The following is an 18071-nucleotide window of genomic DNA, read 5'->3' as shown; positions in this document are numbered from 1 at the left end:
TTTTAATTTAGTTTTTGGATCCTGCTGATCCATAGAAAATTAAAAGCAAAACATCTGTAGGCAACTATTATAGTGCTTAAACCTCTGGTAACAATTATCTCCCAAATCAATACCCAACAACTAGGCTGATATTTTTTTCATTTCTGGGCCACACCCTGTGGTGCTCAGGGATTACTCCTGAATCTGTGCTCAGAATTTGTTCCTGGCAGGCTTGCAGGACCATATGAGATGCCTAGGATCGAACACAGATCCGTCCAGGGTCGGCCACATACAAGGCAAACACTCTACTGCTATGCTATCACTCCGGGTCCAACTAGACTGATTTTTAGAATTACCATTGCAGGCTGCTTTAATACTTTAAAAATATTAAAATACTTTAATACTTTGAAATACTTGTAGGCTTCAATCATTCTTAGGGTTCTTCAAATCCATGTTCTCCCTTGAAGGCATATCACACTGGTCTATTTCTTTGCTCCCCTATTTCCACTCTTTTTTTACCCATGGTACTCTTTTTTTTTTTAATCTTTTTTAAATTAATATTTTTATTGAAACACCATTTTTCTCAGTTTCTACCTCCTCACATGTTTCCAAACAATTTTCAGTAAAACTACCTTGCTTAATTAAAAGCATCATTTATTAGTCATTTCTGTACATCATCTTACAGATATCAGTCTATATGATAGAAAATAAAACAGATGTTACACAACTAGCCACTTCATGTATAGAAGTTGAGTATGAAAAGAAACTATATTTAGGGAAGAAGTATATTTCCTACTTTTTAAGGAAAATATCCTGGGACCTTCAACTTTCAGACATATTTCCCTATGGTGAGATAATTAACATCCACTCTAATAAAAATTAGTACATATGTGTAATTTTAATAATAATATTGACCACTTAAAAGCATAAAAAATGCTTCTCAATCTTGGTGAGGTCAACCTCGGTGAGGTCAACCTCTCTGGAGGTTGGTTAATTCAGGAATTAATTCCAGTAAAAATGTTCTAAATTGTTTGCTTCGTTTTGGTGCCACATCCAGTGATGCTTGGGGATTACTCCTAGCTCTGTGCTCAGTGATCACTTCTAGGAATCGGGGCACTATGTGATGCTGGGGATTGAACCTAGGTTGGCTGTGTGCAAAGCAAGCAAGTGCCTTACCTACAGTACTGCCTTTCTCTGTCCCTGGAATTCTGAATTTCTTCCTTCCTTCCTTCTTTCCTTCCTTCTTTCCTTCTTTCTTTCTCTTTTCTTTCTTTCCTTCTTTCTTTCTCTCTCTCTTTCTTTCTTTCCTTCCTTCCTTCCTTCTTTCTTTCTTTCTTTCTTTCTCTCTCTTTCTCTCTTCCTTCTTTCTCTCTCTTTCTTTCTTTTCTTTCTTTCTTTCTTTCTTTTTTTCTTCTTTCTCTCTTTCTTTCTCTCTCCCTCTCTTTTTCTCCCTCTCTTTCTTTCTTTCTTGCGTTCTTTCTGTCTTTCTTTCTTTCTGTCTTTCTTTCTTTCTTTCTTTGTTTCTGTCTTTCTTTGTTTCTTTCTTTCTTTCTTTCTTTCTCTCTCTCTCCTTCCCTCCCTCCCTCTTTCTTTCTTTCTTCTCTCCCTCCCTCCCTTCTTTCTTTCTTTCTTTCTTTCTTTCTTTCTTTCTTTCTTTCTTTCTTTCTTTCTTTCTTTCTTTCTTTCTTTCTTTCTCTCTTTCTTTTCTTTCTTTCCTTTTTTTTTTTTGGTTTTTGGGCCACACCAGGTGACACTTGGGGGTTTCTCCTTGGCTAGGTGCTCAGAAATCATTCCTGACTTGGGGGATCTTATGGGACCCCTCGTAATCGAAGTTCAGTCCTAGGTTAGCACTTGCAAGGCACATGCCTTACCACCAACACCACCACTCTGGCCCCTGAATTTCTAACTATAAGCATTCATCACACTTTAAGTCTTTAAACTTAAGGCAGTAATTTTTATTCACAAATACAAAAAATTTTCAAACTTTTGCTCAGTTTATCAAATAATTCTTTCTTTCCACCCTTAACAAATTACTGTTTCAACTACCTTCAGTTATCAGACTCATAAATAAGTATTCCATCTCAACTATCTGTCTCTCCTGACAAATGCTGCCCTTGACTATAGATGATGCCATTATCAAGCAAGCGGAATTTTTTCTTGCTACCTATCTAGCTTGGAAAACATTTCATAAGACAAAATTTCACACAACCCCCCATTATAGCTTCTTTAGTTGATGTTAGTATAATTCACATTTAAATAAAATATACATTATACAGAATAGTTTGATATATTATGTCACAATTTTTAATTTTTTATCCTAATATATTTGTTTGTTTGTTTTATTTTTTGGTGGGGGGAATCACACCCAGCAGTGCTCAGGGGTTACTCCTGGCTCTATGCTCAGAAATCGCTCCTGGCAGACTCGGGGGACCATATGGGATGCTGGGATTCAAATCACCGACCTTCTGTATGCAAGGCAAATGCCCTACCTCCATGCTATCTCTTCGGCCCCTATATTTGGATTTTTGTTTGTTTGTTTGTTTCTGGGTCACATCCAGCAGCGCTCAGGGGTTACTCCTGACTCTATGTTCAGAAATCACTCCTGGCAGGCTCAGGGGACCATATGGAGTACTGGGATTCAAACCGATGACCTTCTGCATGAGAGGCAAACACCTTACCTCCATGCTATCTCTCTGGCCCCATATATTTGGAATTTTTAATTGCAAGAGTTAAGTTATTGCATACAATTTTCATATAATTTATAGCATTTTTAATCTGTGAAAATTTGAGAACCTATATTTTAATTCTGTAAAAATTATTACTTTCCCTATAACTATAATGGTGTTTCAATTTTGCTGGGACTTAATTCTAAAGTGCATTTAACTTTCCAACAAAGTACACACATACATAGGTAATACAATATTCTGTAGAAATACTTCAGTTTATATAAACTGATGTTTATGCAGAAATTCCCCTTGAATTAAATATACTTAAAATTTTTAAATAATAAACAATATTTCCTCTTCCTTATAAACACTGCTGGTTAGAACTAAATTAATCTTACCATTCACAAATGAGTCACTGCTTATCCCCTCTAGATCAATGCCCTTATTATATTCTAAAAATACAATCAATTAGAATGTTTTATTGTCTCAAACAATTTTTTTTTTTTCGGTTTTTGGGTCACACCCGGCAGTGCTCAGGCTCCAAGCTCAGAAATGGTTCCTGGCAAGCTCGGGGGACCATATGGGATGCCGGGATTTGAACCAATGACTTTCTGCATGAAAAGCAAACGCCTAATCTCCATCGAACTAATGACCTTCTGCATGAAAAGCAAACGCCTAGCCTCCATGCTATCTGTTCGGCCCCTCAAACATTTTTTAATTGCCCTCTTCCACTTTTTTTTTTTTTCCAATTTTTAAGTGCATATCCCTACAGAAACCAAAATTCTCTCTTGGCTTTCTCCTACTCTCCACATTTTATCTAGATGAGATAAGTATAACATGTTTTCAAAAATCAAAGCCCCACTATGGGATTGACACTTGTTACATAATATTTTTTAATTTTTATTTATTTGGGGGGGGTTTGGGTCACACCCGGCAGCACTCAGGGGTTACTCCTGGCTCTATGCTCAGAAATCGCTCCTGGCAGGCTTGGGGGACCATATAGGATGCCGGGATTCGAATCACCAACCTTCTGCATGCAAGGCAAATGCCTTACCTCTATGCTATCTCTTTGGCCTCACATAATATATTTTAAGCAACTTTATACAGGAAGTCTATTTATCACTTTTTATTTACTTTATTTTATTTATTTATTTTATTATTTACTTTCTGAATTTATATCAACAATCTAAATGTCATAACAGTAAGGGATTTCCTTGAGCTTTCCGAAGTATTACCCAAAGCAGCACCGAACAAAACCCATGTCAAAGAGCATATGTAGAATATATGACACTTTGTGAAAGAAGTGACAATTTATGCCTGTGAAGTTGCAAAGAACTGGACTTTATATTAGAAGGATCCCTACCTGACAGCGTAAAGCTCACGAGCTTCCGAGAATGCTGGTTTCCTGAAGCACCTCCTTCCATGCCTTCTGCACCCATCTGCAGGAACAAAATATATTCCTGAAGGTAGTATAAAGCTACTCAACATTTATAAGGAGACAAATTTATTTTCAAATGTATTATTTTTTATTATTATTATTATTATTATTATTATTATTATTATTTTTGCTTTTGAACCTGACCTGATAATGCTCAGGGCTTACTCCTTGCTCTGCATCCAGAGATCACTCCTGGCAAGATAAGGGACTATATGGAGTGCTGGGGACTAAACCCAGGTAAGCTGTGTGCAAGGGGAGTGCTCTACCTGCTTTACTATTTCCCCATCCCAATAGGATGACATTTCTAATAGGTAAATATCTATGTGTATATTTATATCTTGTAATTGAGATACAAATGTATATACTCAATACACAGAAAGGATCATGCCTAATTTTATCTTTAGCCCAAAATAAAGGTATTCTAAACTTCCTGGGATAAGAAATTTATTCTATATTCTTCTGTATTTTATATTCTATATTATTCAATATTGTTGGTAAGAATACAGTTGAGGGGGCCCGGAGAGATAGCACAGCGGCGTTTGCCTTGCAAGCAGCTGATCCAGGACCAAAGGTGGTTGGTTCGAATCCCGGTGTCCCATATGGTCCCCCGTGCCTGCCAGGAGCTATTTCTGAGCAGACAGCCAGGAGTGACCCCTGAACACTGGCGGGTGTGGCCCAAAAACCAAAAAAAAAAAAAAAGAATACAGTGAGGGCCAGGAACATAGGTGAAAGGGCTGAAGTGTATGCATGTGGAAACCCTGGTTTCAGTAGATAGCACTGTATGTATGTATGTATGCATCTATCTGGCTCAATAGACAGCACTATATCTATCTATCTATCTATCTATCTATTTCTCTATATACCTGTCTGTCTATCATCATCCCATTCATAACTAGAAATAGCACCAAATATGAAAGAAAACAAAAAAATACAGTTGATTTATATGTTACACTATTTTTATTATATTAGAACATTCTCTTAAGTTAAAAAACAAATACTAAATACCTTTGAGCCTACTAGAAAAATCAAGACAAATTAAACACTTATTGATATCAGATATATCTTTGTACACAGATTTATCTTCTTTGCCAAGTATTTCTAGGTAACCATGTGGGTAACACATTGCCCTTATAAGTTCCTGTTTATTGTGATGCAGGTACATGACATATGCTTTTACAATTAGCACTAGTAAGATTTTGCTATTGTACCTATTAAGTATTATAAAGGTTCTCATAAAATCTGTAAGGAAGGGACAGAGAAATAACTCAACATGTTGAAACATATACATGACTCCCAACACCACACTATTCCCCAAACACCGCAAGGAGTTAGCACAAGACCCAAGCCAGGAATGTTCCCTGAGCACCAGTAGTGTTGACTAAACTAATAATAATAATAATATTATTATTACAAAACCTTCAATATAACTGATATTTCACTTGTAATTATATATTAACAGATCGCATCACAGATTTAGGCTTTTCCTAATTTGTGTAGAGTTATTGCTCTATTCATGGTACATTTGGGAAAAGTACAACACTATGAAAAACAGAATTGAAGCCAAAGTATTTTGAATAATTAGGAAATTAATTTTAATCCATATTTTAATTATGAAGCCAAAATTAAACCCATCTATCTTTGCAGTATTCTTTATATTTCTTTAAAAATAATACATCAGAAGAAAATCAAAGTTAGGGAGTTTCAAAATAAATTTCATTAGAATTTTGAATTGTAAACTTTCTACTTCCCACATCATGGTCAAGTCAGTCTTGCTTCACACCAAATAACTTTCTGATTATTTCCTTAGTTTGTTCCATTCATAGCTCCAAACCCTGATGACAGTGGACTAGCACTCAATAACTATATATGGGTTATTATATTGTGTTGTATCCTTCTGACACATTATTTCCAGGTTAACTAGAGAAGCAACAGCAGCAAACTAGACATACAACCAATCACTAATCACTATCTGGTCTTGCTTTCACCACATGTACCACTGAATTATAGAATGTTGACATTAAAGGTCATTTTTACTGACATGCAAAAGACAGTAAGCATCCTTCCTCTCAATGCCCTAGGTAGAGGCAGGCATCTGACATGTCATACTTCACCTTCCAGAGGGTAGGCCAGTGACACATGATGACTCTTACACCTACAGGGATTTGACCAAATGACTTAAGTGAAACTGAAAAAATTGTATAACCTGTCTTGTATAAAATCTATTTAAAAGATTAGAAATAAGGGCCTGTGAGAGAGCTGAGATGAAGAGAGTAGGGATGAAGACACTGCCTTGCATGTGGCTGACCCTAGCTAGATCTCTGGCACTGTGTATGGACCTCAAGTACTTCCAGGAATTGTTTCCTGAACATGAAGAGCTCCTGAGCACTTCCAACTGTGGAACAAAAACAAAACAAGTAGTAAAAAGAGAGGAAAAAAATAACCTTGAATTCTCATTTTTTTAAATGTAATTCACCGACAAAAGATCAATAGAAAATCATTCTTACAAAGTTCAGTGTCCTTGTCAACAACTGTGACAGAAACTCAGTTGAAAAAAATACTCAAAAGAATTCAATGCTATCACGCATTACCACAAATCCAAAAAACATCAAACATTACCACTAGATACAGGAGCATCAATGATAATAAAAACATAGGTACTCGATGTTTAGAGAGGTTTTAAAATAAACCCACTCTGTAGTCATTCCAGGAAACCCCAGAAACAACATTGTCAGCCGAATGTTGAAACAATGCATGGTCCTGAATGATCACAGCCTAAATTTGTCCCTGAGGCTGAAGGGATTTCCTGTCCCAAGTGTCCGAAAGACAAATCACTGTGTACTCTGATAAATGACCATGACGTCAATGTACAAGTGAACAACGAGATCATTTTTTTAAAACGCCTGACTCAAGGAGATATGAAAAAGGAGACCATATAATAAAGAAGGCAGCTTCTTTCCTTCCTTAAAGAGTTTCTCAACTACTTCTTTCAGCTCTGCTCTTTGCACTAAACTGTGGAGTCTTTAACTCTCCTACCCCTAATCAGAACAATTAAATGTCTGTCACATACTATGGTGACTAGCATACTGTTATAGGTTCTGGTTCTCCCCAGAATCCTAAATCCATCTGACATAGTCTCTCTGTTTTAGATATGAACCAAATTGTTGCCAGTTTGGTTAGAAGCTTGTTGACCACCAAGTTGTCAGCCTTCAAACCAAAATATTCCAATCTCAGTGCCAGAGTTGTATCAATGAAGCTTTTAAAATAAAGCTTTAAAACCCATCTGGAGCAAATGAACCACCTCACAAATATCTCCTTGTTTTGACAGCATTATCACAATGAAAAAAATAAATGGAATGAGTTCAAGGTCACTAAAATATAAACTTCCACAGTTGGATATTAAAATTGCTCAAGTTTAGTGAAATTTGATTCCCAAAATTTTCAGTTTTTATTATAAACAGCCTCACATTTCTAGTTTTCTAGTTACTATGTATGTTAATAACTATATTATAGTCAAAATATGTCAATATGTCAATGCTTGCTTTTTGCTTATTACTATATATAAATAGGTCATATTATATATCATATTTGAGATATGATATATAATATATATAAGTATTATATATAGTTTGTTCTTATGAATTCTGCACTATATTTATTCTTGTGGAAGGTCAATTATAAACAACTCAGATGTTGAATATTTTGTAATTATTGTTCTCTCCTCCTAAAATACTCTTCCTTCCCTAGTCACTCTTCACTTATGTAACTTCCCAAATCCTTCATCCCATTCATTCTGCAAACAGGTCTTCTTTTGAGAGCCTCCTATGACTGATAAGGATAAATCCTGGTTAGGATTAACCCTACATAGTATGTTGCTCCACTTCACTTCCCACCCCAAAATTTTCACACAATTAATCCCTTTTCAATGGGATCAATGAAAGATTGAAATATTTAAAGATCAATGGAAGATCAATGAAAGCAATGACTCTCTCATTAGTTCATCCCAGGTAATGCCTACAATGCTGGATACTTGACAGTCACTCAATGAACATATATGTACTTGAATATATAAATGAAAAGGAAAATAAACCTGCTTGATATAATATTGGAGGGTCTGGAAATTTTTGAAATGGTATTTTCATCTATTTTTTGAATTCAGGGAGTCAACCTGGCCACTTGTCTTTTCCAATAAAGGCACGCATTTATAAATGTCACACATACACTTTCACACACAATGTTCTGAAGATTGTACACAGAGGGAGCCAATGTTCTTGTTTCTTAGTTTCATGAACTGATTTCCACTAATGGCTAAAAGAAAAACTTAGATTGTTTTTTTGTATATTTAAGATTGAATCTGTTGAAACCATTTCTATCTAACCTCCCATATAGAATGGAAAACATCTTGTGAGACTATTAGACTCTAGAACTAGACAAATGCATGAAAAGAACTAACAAAATAATAAAAGCTAACCGCAGAGAAATATAAAGAAAGAAAAGGACTCCCTTCGAAAGTAAATTAGAAACTTTTCTTCTAAAGAGAATCTAGGGAAGTCACCAGATTCACCTAGTGATCATACCTACCTGAAAATACATGTGTTTATCTGGGAAATAATACCCCAATTCAGAGCCAATAACCATTCATACTAATACCTTCAGCAAGATCAGCATATTTGTGTTTCACATCTCATATTATATTAGGGGTAAAAATCATCCTAAATTGTTAGCAGGAAGAATTATTACTTCAAGTTGCTATTTTTCTCTCTTTAACTCAATGAATTTTTGTTGATTAAATTCAAGTATGACCCAATGTGGATTCTTACCACCTAAATTACCTAGAGTAAATTAGAAATAAAACAAACCCGATTTTCTTCATAAGTGTGTTCTCCTGGAGAATTAACTATATACAGGGTTCTTATAAGTTAAATCACATTTTCCCACTATTGGTATTATGAATTCAGATAGGCAGACTTGTAAGTTCTTGCCTTTCTCAAAACCTAAACTGCATGATCTTGCTTTTTCACTGTTCCTATAACACCATCAAGGCTGCACAGGCAAAAAATCCCAATTACTCCCCTGGCCCTTTTAGGGAGCTAGAAGTGAGGGCACTCACCATCACAGCAGGGTTCTTCACCGTGATGCAAGGGGTTGTAGCTCGAAGAGCTCCACTGATGCCGTGATAGTATTTAAAACAGATTTTTATTTCAGCTGCGAAAGGGAGAAAAACAACATGTCAAATACTGAAATTGAGAAAAAATCCTGACTAAATCCACCTCCTGAAAACTCAGGACTCTGAATAATTCCTTTTTTTTTTTTTTTTTTCAAATTAGAGACAATGTCCCATATCAATTCTTGCTTGGTACTATAAGCTTCTCTGATGCTTTCTAAGAATATCTCAAATATATTAGAAAGGCAATGTGCAAAAACAACACATAAATTATAGACAATGTGCTGATGAGAATAAAAACCAGCCAGCACTTATGGAGGTGCTCTATGAAAACCATTCAGACACAATGCATCTGTTCATGCTGTTATTCCCCATAATTAGTGTCATGGAAAACATAAATTCTTGTTCTTTTATTAAAGATTTCATGGTGGGACAGAAAGTCAGTACAAAGATTACTTGCCTTGCAAGCTACCACCTCAGCATTCAGGTGCTGGCACTACATATGGTCCCCTAAATCTTCTGAGCAGGGAGCAATTAGTAAGTCCTGAGCACAGATAATGCATTTTTCTGAACCCAGAAAAAGGAAAAAAGATTTGGTCCTGAGATTTCCCAAAGAACAAACAAGAAATGGCCAATAAAACTTATACCCTATTTGTCTAGTTTCAAAGTCCTCACTCCTCACCTACACAGTAAAGAGTACAGTGAGTAGGGTTTGCCTTGCACACAACGGATCTGGGTTCCATCTCCAGAACCCCATATGTTCTCTTGAGTCACTGCTGTAGAAGAAAGAATCTTCCTTCCTTCCTTTCTCTCTGTCTAAATAACTTCTGAAAAACTGAAGGTTGTCAGAAATTATGAAGATATGGACCCATTCAATAATCTTCAAAACAATAACACTTATTAGAGCTACTGAAACAAAAATTTGGCAACCTCTATTTTAAATGCTTACGAAACTTAGGAGTGACTTTATTTTCTAATTTGAACTTATTTATTGAAGATGTTTCAGAGCAGCAGCAGGTCAATGTCAGCACCACAACAAATGTCACTTTGGGCTGTAGAGAGATAGGTGGTAAACTGGGTCGGAGGTATGTTGAATAATGTTTAAGAACTTAAATTTGTTGTTCCTAAGCAAAAGGGCTTCTGTAATGGATTAATGACATATCTTTTTTTTTTTGGTTTACCTTTTTAGTTAAACTCTTTTTGAAAGCAATTTTCTTTTTACTTGTAATTGAAGTAATACTATATTATACCATTATTTAAGTCACAGTTGGACATCATTGAAAGTCAATATGGGTATATACTACATTAATTTCACCATGTAATTCCAACCTCTATACATTTGTCTACTTGTCCAAATTTCCCCAGATTCATTCCTTCTTCTTTTCAGATAACCCATAGCAGGTCCTACAGTCTAGATGTGTATTTCTGTTCTCTTTTATTCATCTGTTTGTCTTCTCTTTATAGCACATACAACTGAAACAATGCAGTATTTCTTTTTCTGTCACTCACTCTCATTTCACCAGGCATGTGACCCTGTAAGTTCCTCCATAGTGTGGCAAGTGACAGGATTTAACCTTTTTAAATATTTATTCTAATATTAATGCATTCTATTGTATTAATATCCCACATCTTCTTTATACGCTTGTTTATATATGGACACTCAGATGGTTTCCAGTTCTTATTTGTTTTAGATAATGCTGTAAAAAACATGGGCATATATGTATTTCTTCAAGCTAGTTTCTTTGTTTTATGGGAGTAAACACCCAAAAAGACTTAGGATAACCAGTCCATAAAGGGTTTCTATTTTTCCTTTTTTTTTTTTTTTTTTTTTTTTTTTGGTTTTTGGGTCACACCCGGCAGTGCTCAGGGGTTATTCCTGGCTCAGAAATTGCTCCTGGCAGGCACGGGGGACCATGTGGGGCGCCGGGATTTGAACCGATGACCTCCTGCATGAAAGGCAAACGCCTTACCTCCATGCTATCTCTCCGGCACCTATTTTTCTTTTTTAAGGACTTTCCATATTGCTTTTGATATAGTATGAATAGTTAATCTACATTTAAATAATCATATAATCTACATGTCTACCAGCATGTGTGTACAAGGGTTCTCTTCTATCCATATTCTCTTCAATACATTCCTTCTTATGATTTGCATAATAATATTCTCATAGGAGTGAAGTGATACCTTATTATGCAGCAATCATTCTATTATCTATTTAAGGATTATATTTCTGTCATTTTAATATGAAGAAAATATTTCCAAACAGATGACATAAAATTTCTTAAAAGTAGCTGCCTTCATGGAGGGTAATTTAGACAAGATGCTTGGGTGTGAAATTAGGGATATAATTAATTTCACCTTTTGTATATTTTTGACAACACAATCCTCAAACATTAATTCAAAACCTATTCTTGAAAAGCAGTCTGAACTCAGGTACTTAATTCTAGGTATCAAATGAAGATCTTATTTCATACATTCTCTGAAAAAATGGTTCTATCAACTACTGTCTGGAAAAAAGGGGGGTTTGCGTCAAAGACAAAGATATTGTCTGTCACCTTAAAAAGCTACAAGATTCACTTCAATTCACAAGATTCAGTAGTTAATAGTTTATTCCATTTTAGAAATTCTGGATTCCTGGACTCCAAGTTTCTAGAAACTTTGAACCATAAAAATGATTGTAATAGGAATGCCCTTATGACATTTTATTAAAATAGAATAATAAAAACAATCAAATAGACTAATCTATTCTAGAAATGATCATGCCACATTATTCCATATTTTTATTATCCCCTTCATGCTATCCTATTCAGAGGCTCTTTTATTCAGATGTCACAAACTGTGAAGAAGTAAATACATTGTAATTCTCATGCTTCCAGAAAAATTTTCCCACAAATCCAGTGAAATGTTCACTTGTTCTTTATGTTACCACAAGTTGTCTTCTCTTTAACAAAGACTAATGAAGCCTGAAATAGATGGTCTTTCCTTTTCTGCTACAGCTCAGTAACTCATGAAATTCAAAGACAATACTAATGTAGAGAGAAGACATCAACTAGAAGAAAACGAAATGGATCCCAAACTTCTCATCCAAAGACCAAAAGGAGCTTTGTAATGTCATGAGGAGATGGCAAGGAAAAACTTAGATTAGGGGTTTGTATATTAAAATAAGAGGGTGTGGCCACTTGCATCTTAATCTTCTCCCCCCCTAATGAGAAGCCACCCCTCAAGGTGGTTTGGGGCAGGCATCACACTTTGTAAAGTGTCAGTCATAAATTAAAGTCATAGAGACAATCACATATACCTCCAATGTTCAGTTTTCTCTTTTTTTTTGGGGGGGTGAGTTTTTTTAGGGGGAGACTACACCTGGCAATGTTCAGGGATTACTCCTCGCTCTGCGCTCAGAAATCGCTCCTAGCAGGCTCTGGGGACCATATGGGATGCTGAGATTCAAACCACCATCCATTTGCATGCAAGGCAAACGCCCTACCTCCATGCTATCTCTCCGACCCCAATGTTCAGTTTTCTAATCTGTTTAGTTCAAGGCTCAGACAAATAAGATATATATTTTTAAAAAACCTCTAATTTATAACAGTATAATTGTTCTATAACTATCCCGAATCAGCACAAAGCAGTTCAATACATTGCAAGGATTATATCCAAGCTCCTTCACTACTCCAATATTTAGCGGGTCCTTGGAACAGTGCCTGGCACAAAAAGTGAGCACTTAATAAAGACTTCCTTATAGTTTAGGGTCAGGGTGAAAGATGAGTGAAAGGAATGGAGGAAGAAAAACATGCAAATAAATCGAAGAATAACCATAGTTTATGAAAGATTATAGAGGTGAAAGCAAACTTTCTAGAATTCCAGTGCAAGCTTAGAAACATCTGACACTGCAAAACAAGAATACATACTGCACAGCTGACCCACTCCGTTTCAGAGACCATGATGACACAACTATGACATCATGTTCAGGTGAAATGAATCCTCATTTCCAATACTGGCAAACTAAAATCAAACACTACTTGTTCTTCAAATACATTTCATAATGTAAGTCAGGTCATCTGCCTCCTATGGGGTTTATGGAGGCACACAAAGTCCAGTTTTGATGCTCTGAAAGAGCTAAAGTTGAGCTTAAATCCAGATTTGCCTGTGAATGTAGAAATGGCAATTTTTAGAATTTTACTGTGTCTCAACTTCTGATGAGCTACAGGCATTTTTTTTTTCTTTTTGAAGATGAAAGCAAAGTTTTGAAATACCACAAGTTTCCAAGATCAGAGGTGAAAAATATAAAAGCTGCCTCATCTTTCCCCCTTTCCATTTTTGGGTGAGTCTCCCAAGTAGTCAGAGTGCAGGGATTGCAGGGAACCCATCAGCAATTCTTGGCAATTCTTGGCAATTCTTGGCTGCAGAGGACACTTGTTTAATGCAAAGGCCCAAGGGTGCAATGTTATTGGTACTTTGCCAAACTGGGTATTTCCAGATCATCTCATTGGAGGTAAAGGTATGGTAGGACTGTAGCAAGCATTTTTGGTTTTTGGATTACATCTGGTGGTACTCCGGGATTACTTTTGGCTCTGAAATTAGGAATCGCTCCTGGCAATGCTCGGGGGGCATACGGAATGCTGGGGATCAAATCTGGATAAGTCACATGCAAGGTCAGAGCTATACCCACTGTACTATCACTCCAGCCCAGTATCACTCCAGACAATTTTTAAGAAACTACATGATGCTGGTAAAGAAACCAGGATTGGGTGCATGCTAGGCAATTTTTTTTCTTTTAGATTACCTCCAGGTCCCTTTTCTTGTTTTTGTTTGTTTGTATGTTTGTTGCTTTAAGTTCAAGGCCATCTGCTCCAGAGTTTCATGTATAACTTTTTTTTTTTTTTTTTTTTTTGGATTTTGGGTCACACCCGGCAGTGCTCAGGGGTTACTCCTGGCTGTCTGCTCAGAAATAGCTCCTGGCAGGCACGGGGGACCATATAGGACACCAGGATTCTAACCAATCACCTTTGGTCCTGGATTGGCGGCTTGCAAGGCAAACGCCACTGTGCTATCTCTCCAGGCCTCATGTATAACATTTTTAATGTTACAAAGTTTTCTACATCTGTTTTAACTTCTAGGCAGGCATTTTACTTCTCTCTTGTTTTCTCATTCTCTCTTTTTTCTTTTTTGACATTGTGGTTTGCGCTATTGCAAGTGAAGGGGTGCCATGCATGTCCCTTTCATAGTAGACCCTGCTCTACTGTCACTGTACTCTCTGCCCTTTTTGGCAAATTTCCTACCATGGACTGGTCCTCCTAATCCTCATCTCTATTGTCTCTAGATATCATCCCCACACTGTCTTTTATTTTCCCTATATCTCAAAAATGAGTGAGATTATTTTTTTAGCCAATTTTATTTATTCTTTGTTACTTTTAAAATTAATATCTTTATTTAAGTATCATGATTACAAACATGTTTGTAGTTTTGGGTTTCATTTATAAAAAAAAAAAAAAAAGGACAACCTCCTTCACCAGTGCAATATTCCCACAACCAAGTTTTAGCCAAATTTTAAAAGTGATGTTGGGGCTAGAGAGATAGTGCAGTGGATAAAACATTTTCTTTGCACAGGACCAATCTGGATTGATCCTCAGCACAACATCTAGTCCCTTAAGCACTACCAGAAATCACTCCTGAACTGAGAGACAGGAGAAACAAGCCCTAAGCACTGCTGGGTACTTCCAAGAAAACAAACCAACCAATGAACAAATGAAAAAGGTGTCTAAGGCATGAACTATACTTTTAAGTACTGACATGATTATCACAGAGAGATTTCACACTGAAACCATACTAACAAAAGGTTAGGATATGTGTTGTTAAGGTCTCATCCTGATGAATGAAAATAAACTACTATAAAGTTAAATACTGTTACAATTCCTATTTTCTGTCTTGTATTTAACTTAAACCAGGTTTCTCATTCAGCAAATGTAATCGAATGTTTCCACTTTTATATCCCCAATTTCATGAGTAACAAATTAAGATTGAAATCCCAAATTAGAGCTACATGATCCCTGCCAGAGACTGCTGAGGAACTTAATCAATTTAATCCCATCAAGGTTCACCAGCCAGGTAGGCAGTCCCAGCCCACAAAATGGTACCATCTCCTGCCTGGTGCCTTTATAAAGCTTCTGCATCCCTCCATTTTTGGCTTTCTAATCTCTGTGGGAAACTGCTGAGGAAGACCCCAGCGAACTTAATACCAGCAAGGTTCACAGGCCAGGAAATAGAGAAGCAGGGAGGAGCGTGGCACGCATCTCCTAGTCCATGTACCCCACCAGGACATACAGTAAAAGCCATGCTACAAGTGTGTCAATGGGGAGACAACGCAGGACAACAGCATTCATAGTTACACAAACTCAAATATCTTGGAGTCAACTTAACTAAATATGTGAAGGACCTATACAAAGAAAACTAAAAACCCTGCTTCAAAAAATAAGAGGACACAAGGAAATGGAGACACATACCCTGCTCATGGATTGGCAGGATTAACATAATTAAAATGGCAATACTCCCCAAAACATTGTACAGATATAATCCCTCTAAAGATACCCATGACATTCTTCAAAAATGTGAATCAAACACTCCTTAAATTCATTTGGAACAATAAACATCCACGAATAGTTAGAGCGACCTTTGGAGAAAGGAGTTAGTAGGCATCATTTTCCCAAACTTTAAATTGTATTACAAAGTGATAATCATTAAAACAGCTTAGTATTGAAATAAAGACAGACCCTCAGATCAGTGGAATAGACTTGAGTATTCATAGAATGTGCTCCAGTTATCCAATCAATTAATTTTTGATAAAGGGGCAAGAAATGCTATTTCTATTAAATGAGCCAATTATATTAAATTAATTTAAATACATTTAATATATAAATATATAAATATATAAAAGTATATACATAACTACAAATAGTATATGTATTTTTCAGAATTTGTGAACTTTCCCTAATCTAAATTAATTCAATTCTATTGAATTCTAGTGAATAATGTAAAAAGAAAAATGCTTGCCAAGACAGAGGTGTTATTGAGTCTAATCAGCCCGGATACACAAATCTACAAATCTCTAATATATATATTAGATGATATATATTCATCTAATATGCTCAGGGGTTACTCCTGGCTATGCGCTCAGAAGTCGCTCCTGGATTGGGGGACCATATGTGACGCCGGGGGATCGAACCAAGGCTAGCGCAGGCAAGGCAGACACCTTACCTCTAGCGCCACCGCCCAGCCCCACAAATCTCTAATACTTTTGTTGGGAGAGAAAATATTAATCACAGAAGGAGGTATCCTCTGTAAATAGTTTCTTTTCACACATAATCTTCCAAATTATAGTAGCTTAGAAACCAATCTCTCAGGTGCTCCAAGATAGGAATCTGTCAGCACAAGTAGAGACCACCATTCCAGGTGTCTGGAGAATTGGGAGAGAACAAGAGAAATAAACTTTTCTTGGAAGTTCATCAGAAAACACTGCCCAGTTCAATCAGGCTTTTAGATCTCAGAACCTTCTAAGGAAGAATTGCCTTATAAGAAAACCTATTGACATACTATCCCCTCTCACTCAGGCACTTATTTTTCTCAGTCCTTGCATAGCAAAGCATAGGTCACTTGTCTATAGAAATAGACAAGAAAAATCACTCCTGATCTCACATTTCAGAAGCCACTATTGCTCACAATTTGGGAAATCTCCTTCCAGATTCTTTCCTATTGTGCTATTATATCCAGTAAGATTATTATACATTTATCTGCTTTCTCTAATTTAAAGTCACTGATAAATTTTCTCATTAAGGCTGCAATTCATTTGAAGTTATAAAATTTGGCAAAATGTTTATAATATAGCATAATCAGAACTAAAGTGGACCCAATAATGGGTGAGAGAAATTAGTTGATGCCATTAGTGCTATCTGACTTATCTAATAATAACTCAAAGAAATAGATGTGAATGTTTCAAATTGACTTTTTATATCAAAGACATCTTCTATGTACCAATAAAGATATATTTAGGAAGTTTTCCTTTAACTGAATCCTACTTAATTTTGAATTTAGTAAGTGCTACTAGTACCTACATATAATTGGTAATCATATTATTACTGGTATACAGACATTCTCTTATACTAAATCTCTTGCATATAGAGAACTTTAATAGACAGAGTTAAGTAACTCAGAAATATCTCAAAGAGCTTTATATACTACATATACAGGATATATTTATTGGTATATGTTTATTTAGCTCTCAATGTTGCACTTATGTATTATGTTCCCAATTAGATTAGTAACAAATACATTCTTTCTGTCCAAAATTAAAAAGGATGAGATATTTCTGTTAAGCATGTACTATAATATGTAAGCACTTATATTTACTAATTAATATAATAGTTGATCTATTGGGTAATAATTATTTGCAGTTAACTTAATTCAACTCTGCAGTGACCTTATGTCCCCAACATCACGTATCTTATTTACATTTGTAAAGATCAGTATGTAAAGTTATTCTGCTGCTGTAAAAATAGCTGTTAAGTATTCTAAAAGAAGATAAAAGTCTTAGATTATTTTAAGTGTTAAATATTTCTCTTTTTTCTTTTTTTCTTTTTTTTGGGGGGTGATTTGGGGCTATGCCCGGTGACACTCAGGGGTTACTCCTGGCTATGTGTTCAAAATTGCTCCTGGCTTGGGGGACCAAGGCAAACACCCTACTACTGCACCACTGCTTCGGCCAAGTCTTAAATATTTCTACTCCCTAAAATTAATAATTAAATATCACTATAAATATAGACACAAATGCACATCA

General features: G+C 35.9%; 1 protein-coding gene across 1 annotated transcript in view; it reads right to left on the bottom strand.

Annotated features, from left to right (window-relative positions):
- The window catches only part of HECW2 (HECT, C2 and WW domain containing E3 ubiquitin protein ligase 2), a 445024-nt gene that overhangs the window by 151947 nt on the left and 275006 nt on the right, over positions 1–18071 (bottom strand). The window contains exons 4-5 of the mRNA XM_049773167.1: positions 9191–9285; positions 4009–4084 (exon numbers count right to left, since the gene is read on the bottom strand). Coding sequence (XP_049629124.1) covers positions 4009–4084; positions 9191–9285 — 171 coding nt within the window. The remainder of the gene's footprint in view (positions 1–4008; positions 4085–9190; positions 9286–18071) is intronic.

Source organism: Suncus etruscus, chromosome 5, assembly GCF_024139225.1.
Source record: "Suncus etruscus isolate mSunEtr1 chromosome 5, mSunEtr1.pri.cur, whole genome shotgun sequence".
Lineage (NCBI taxonomy): Eukaryota > Metazoa > Chordata > Mammalia > Eulipotyphla > Soricidae > Suncus > Suncus etruscus.
Note: the sequence above shows the minus strand (reverse complement) of the source record. Positions and strands in the feature narration are given on the sequence as shown.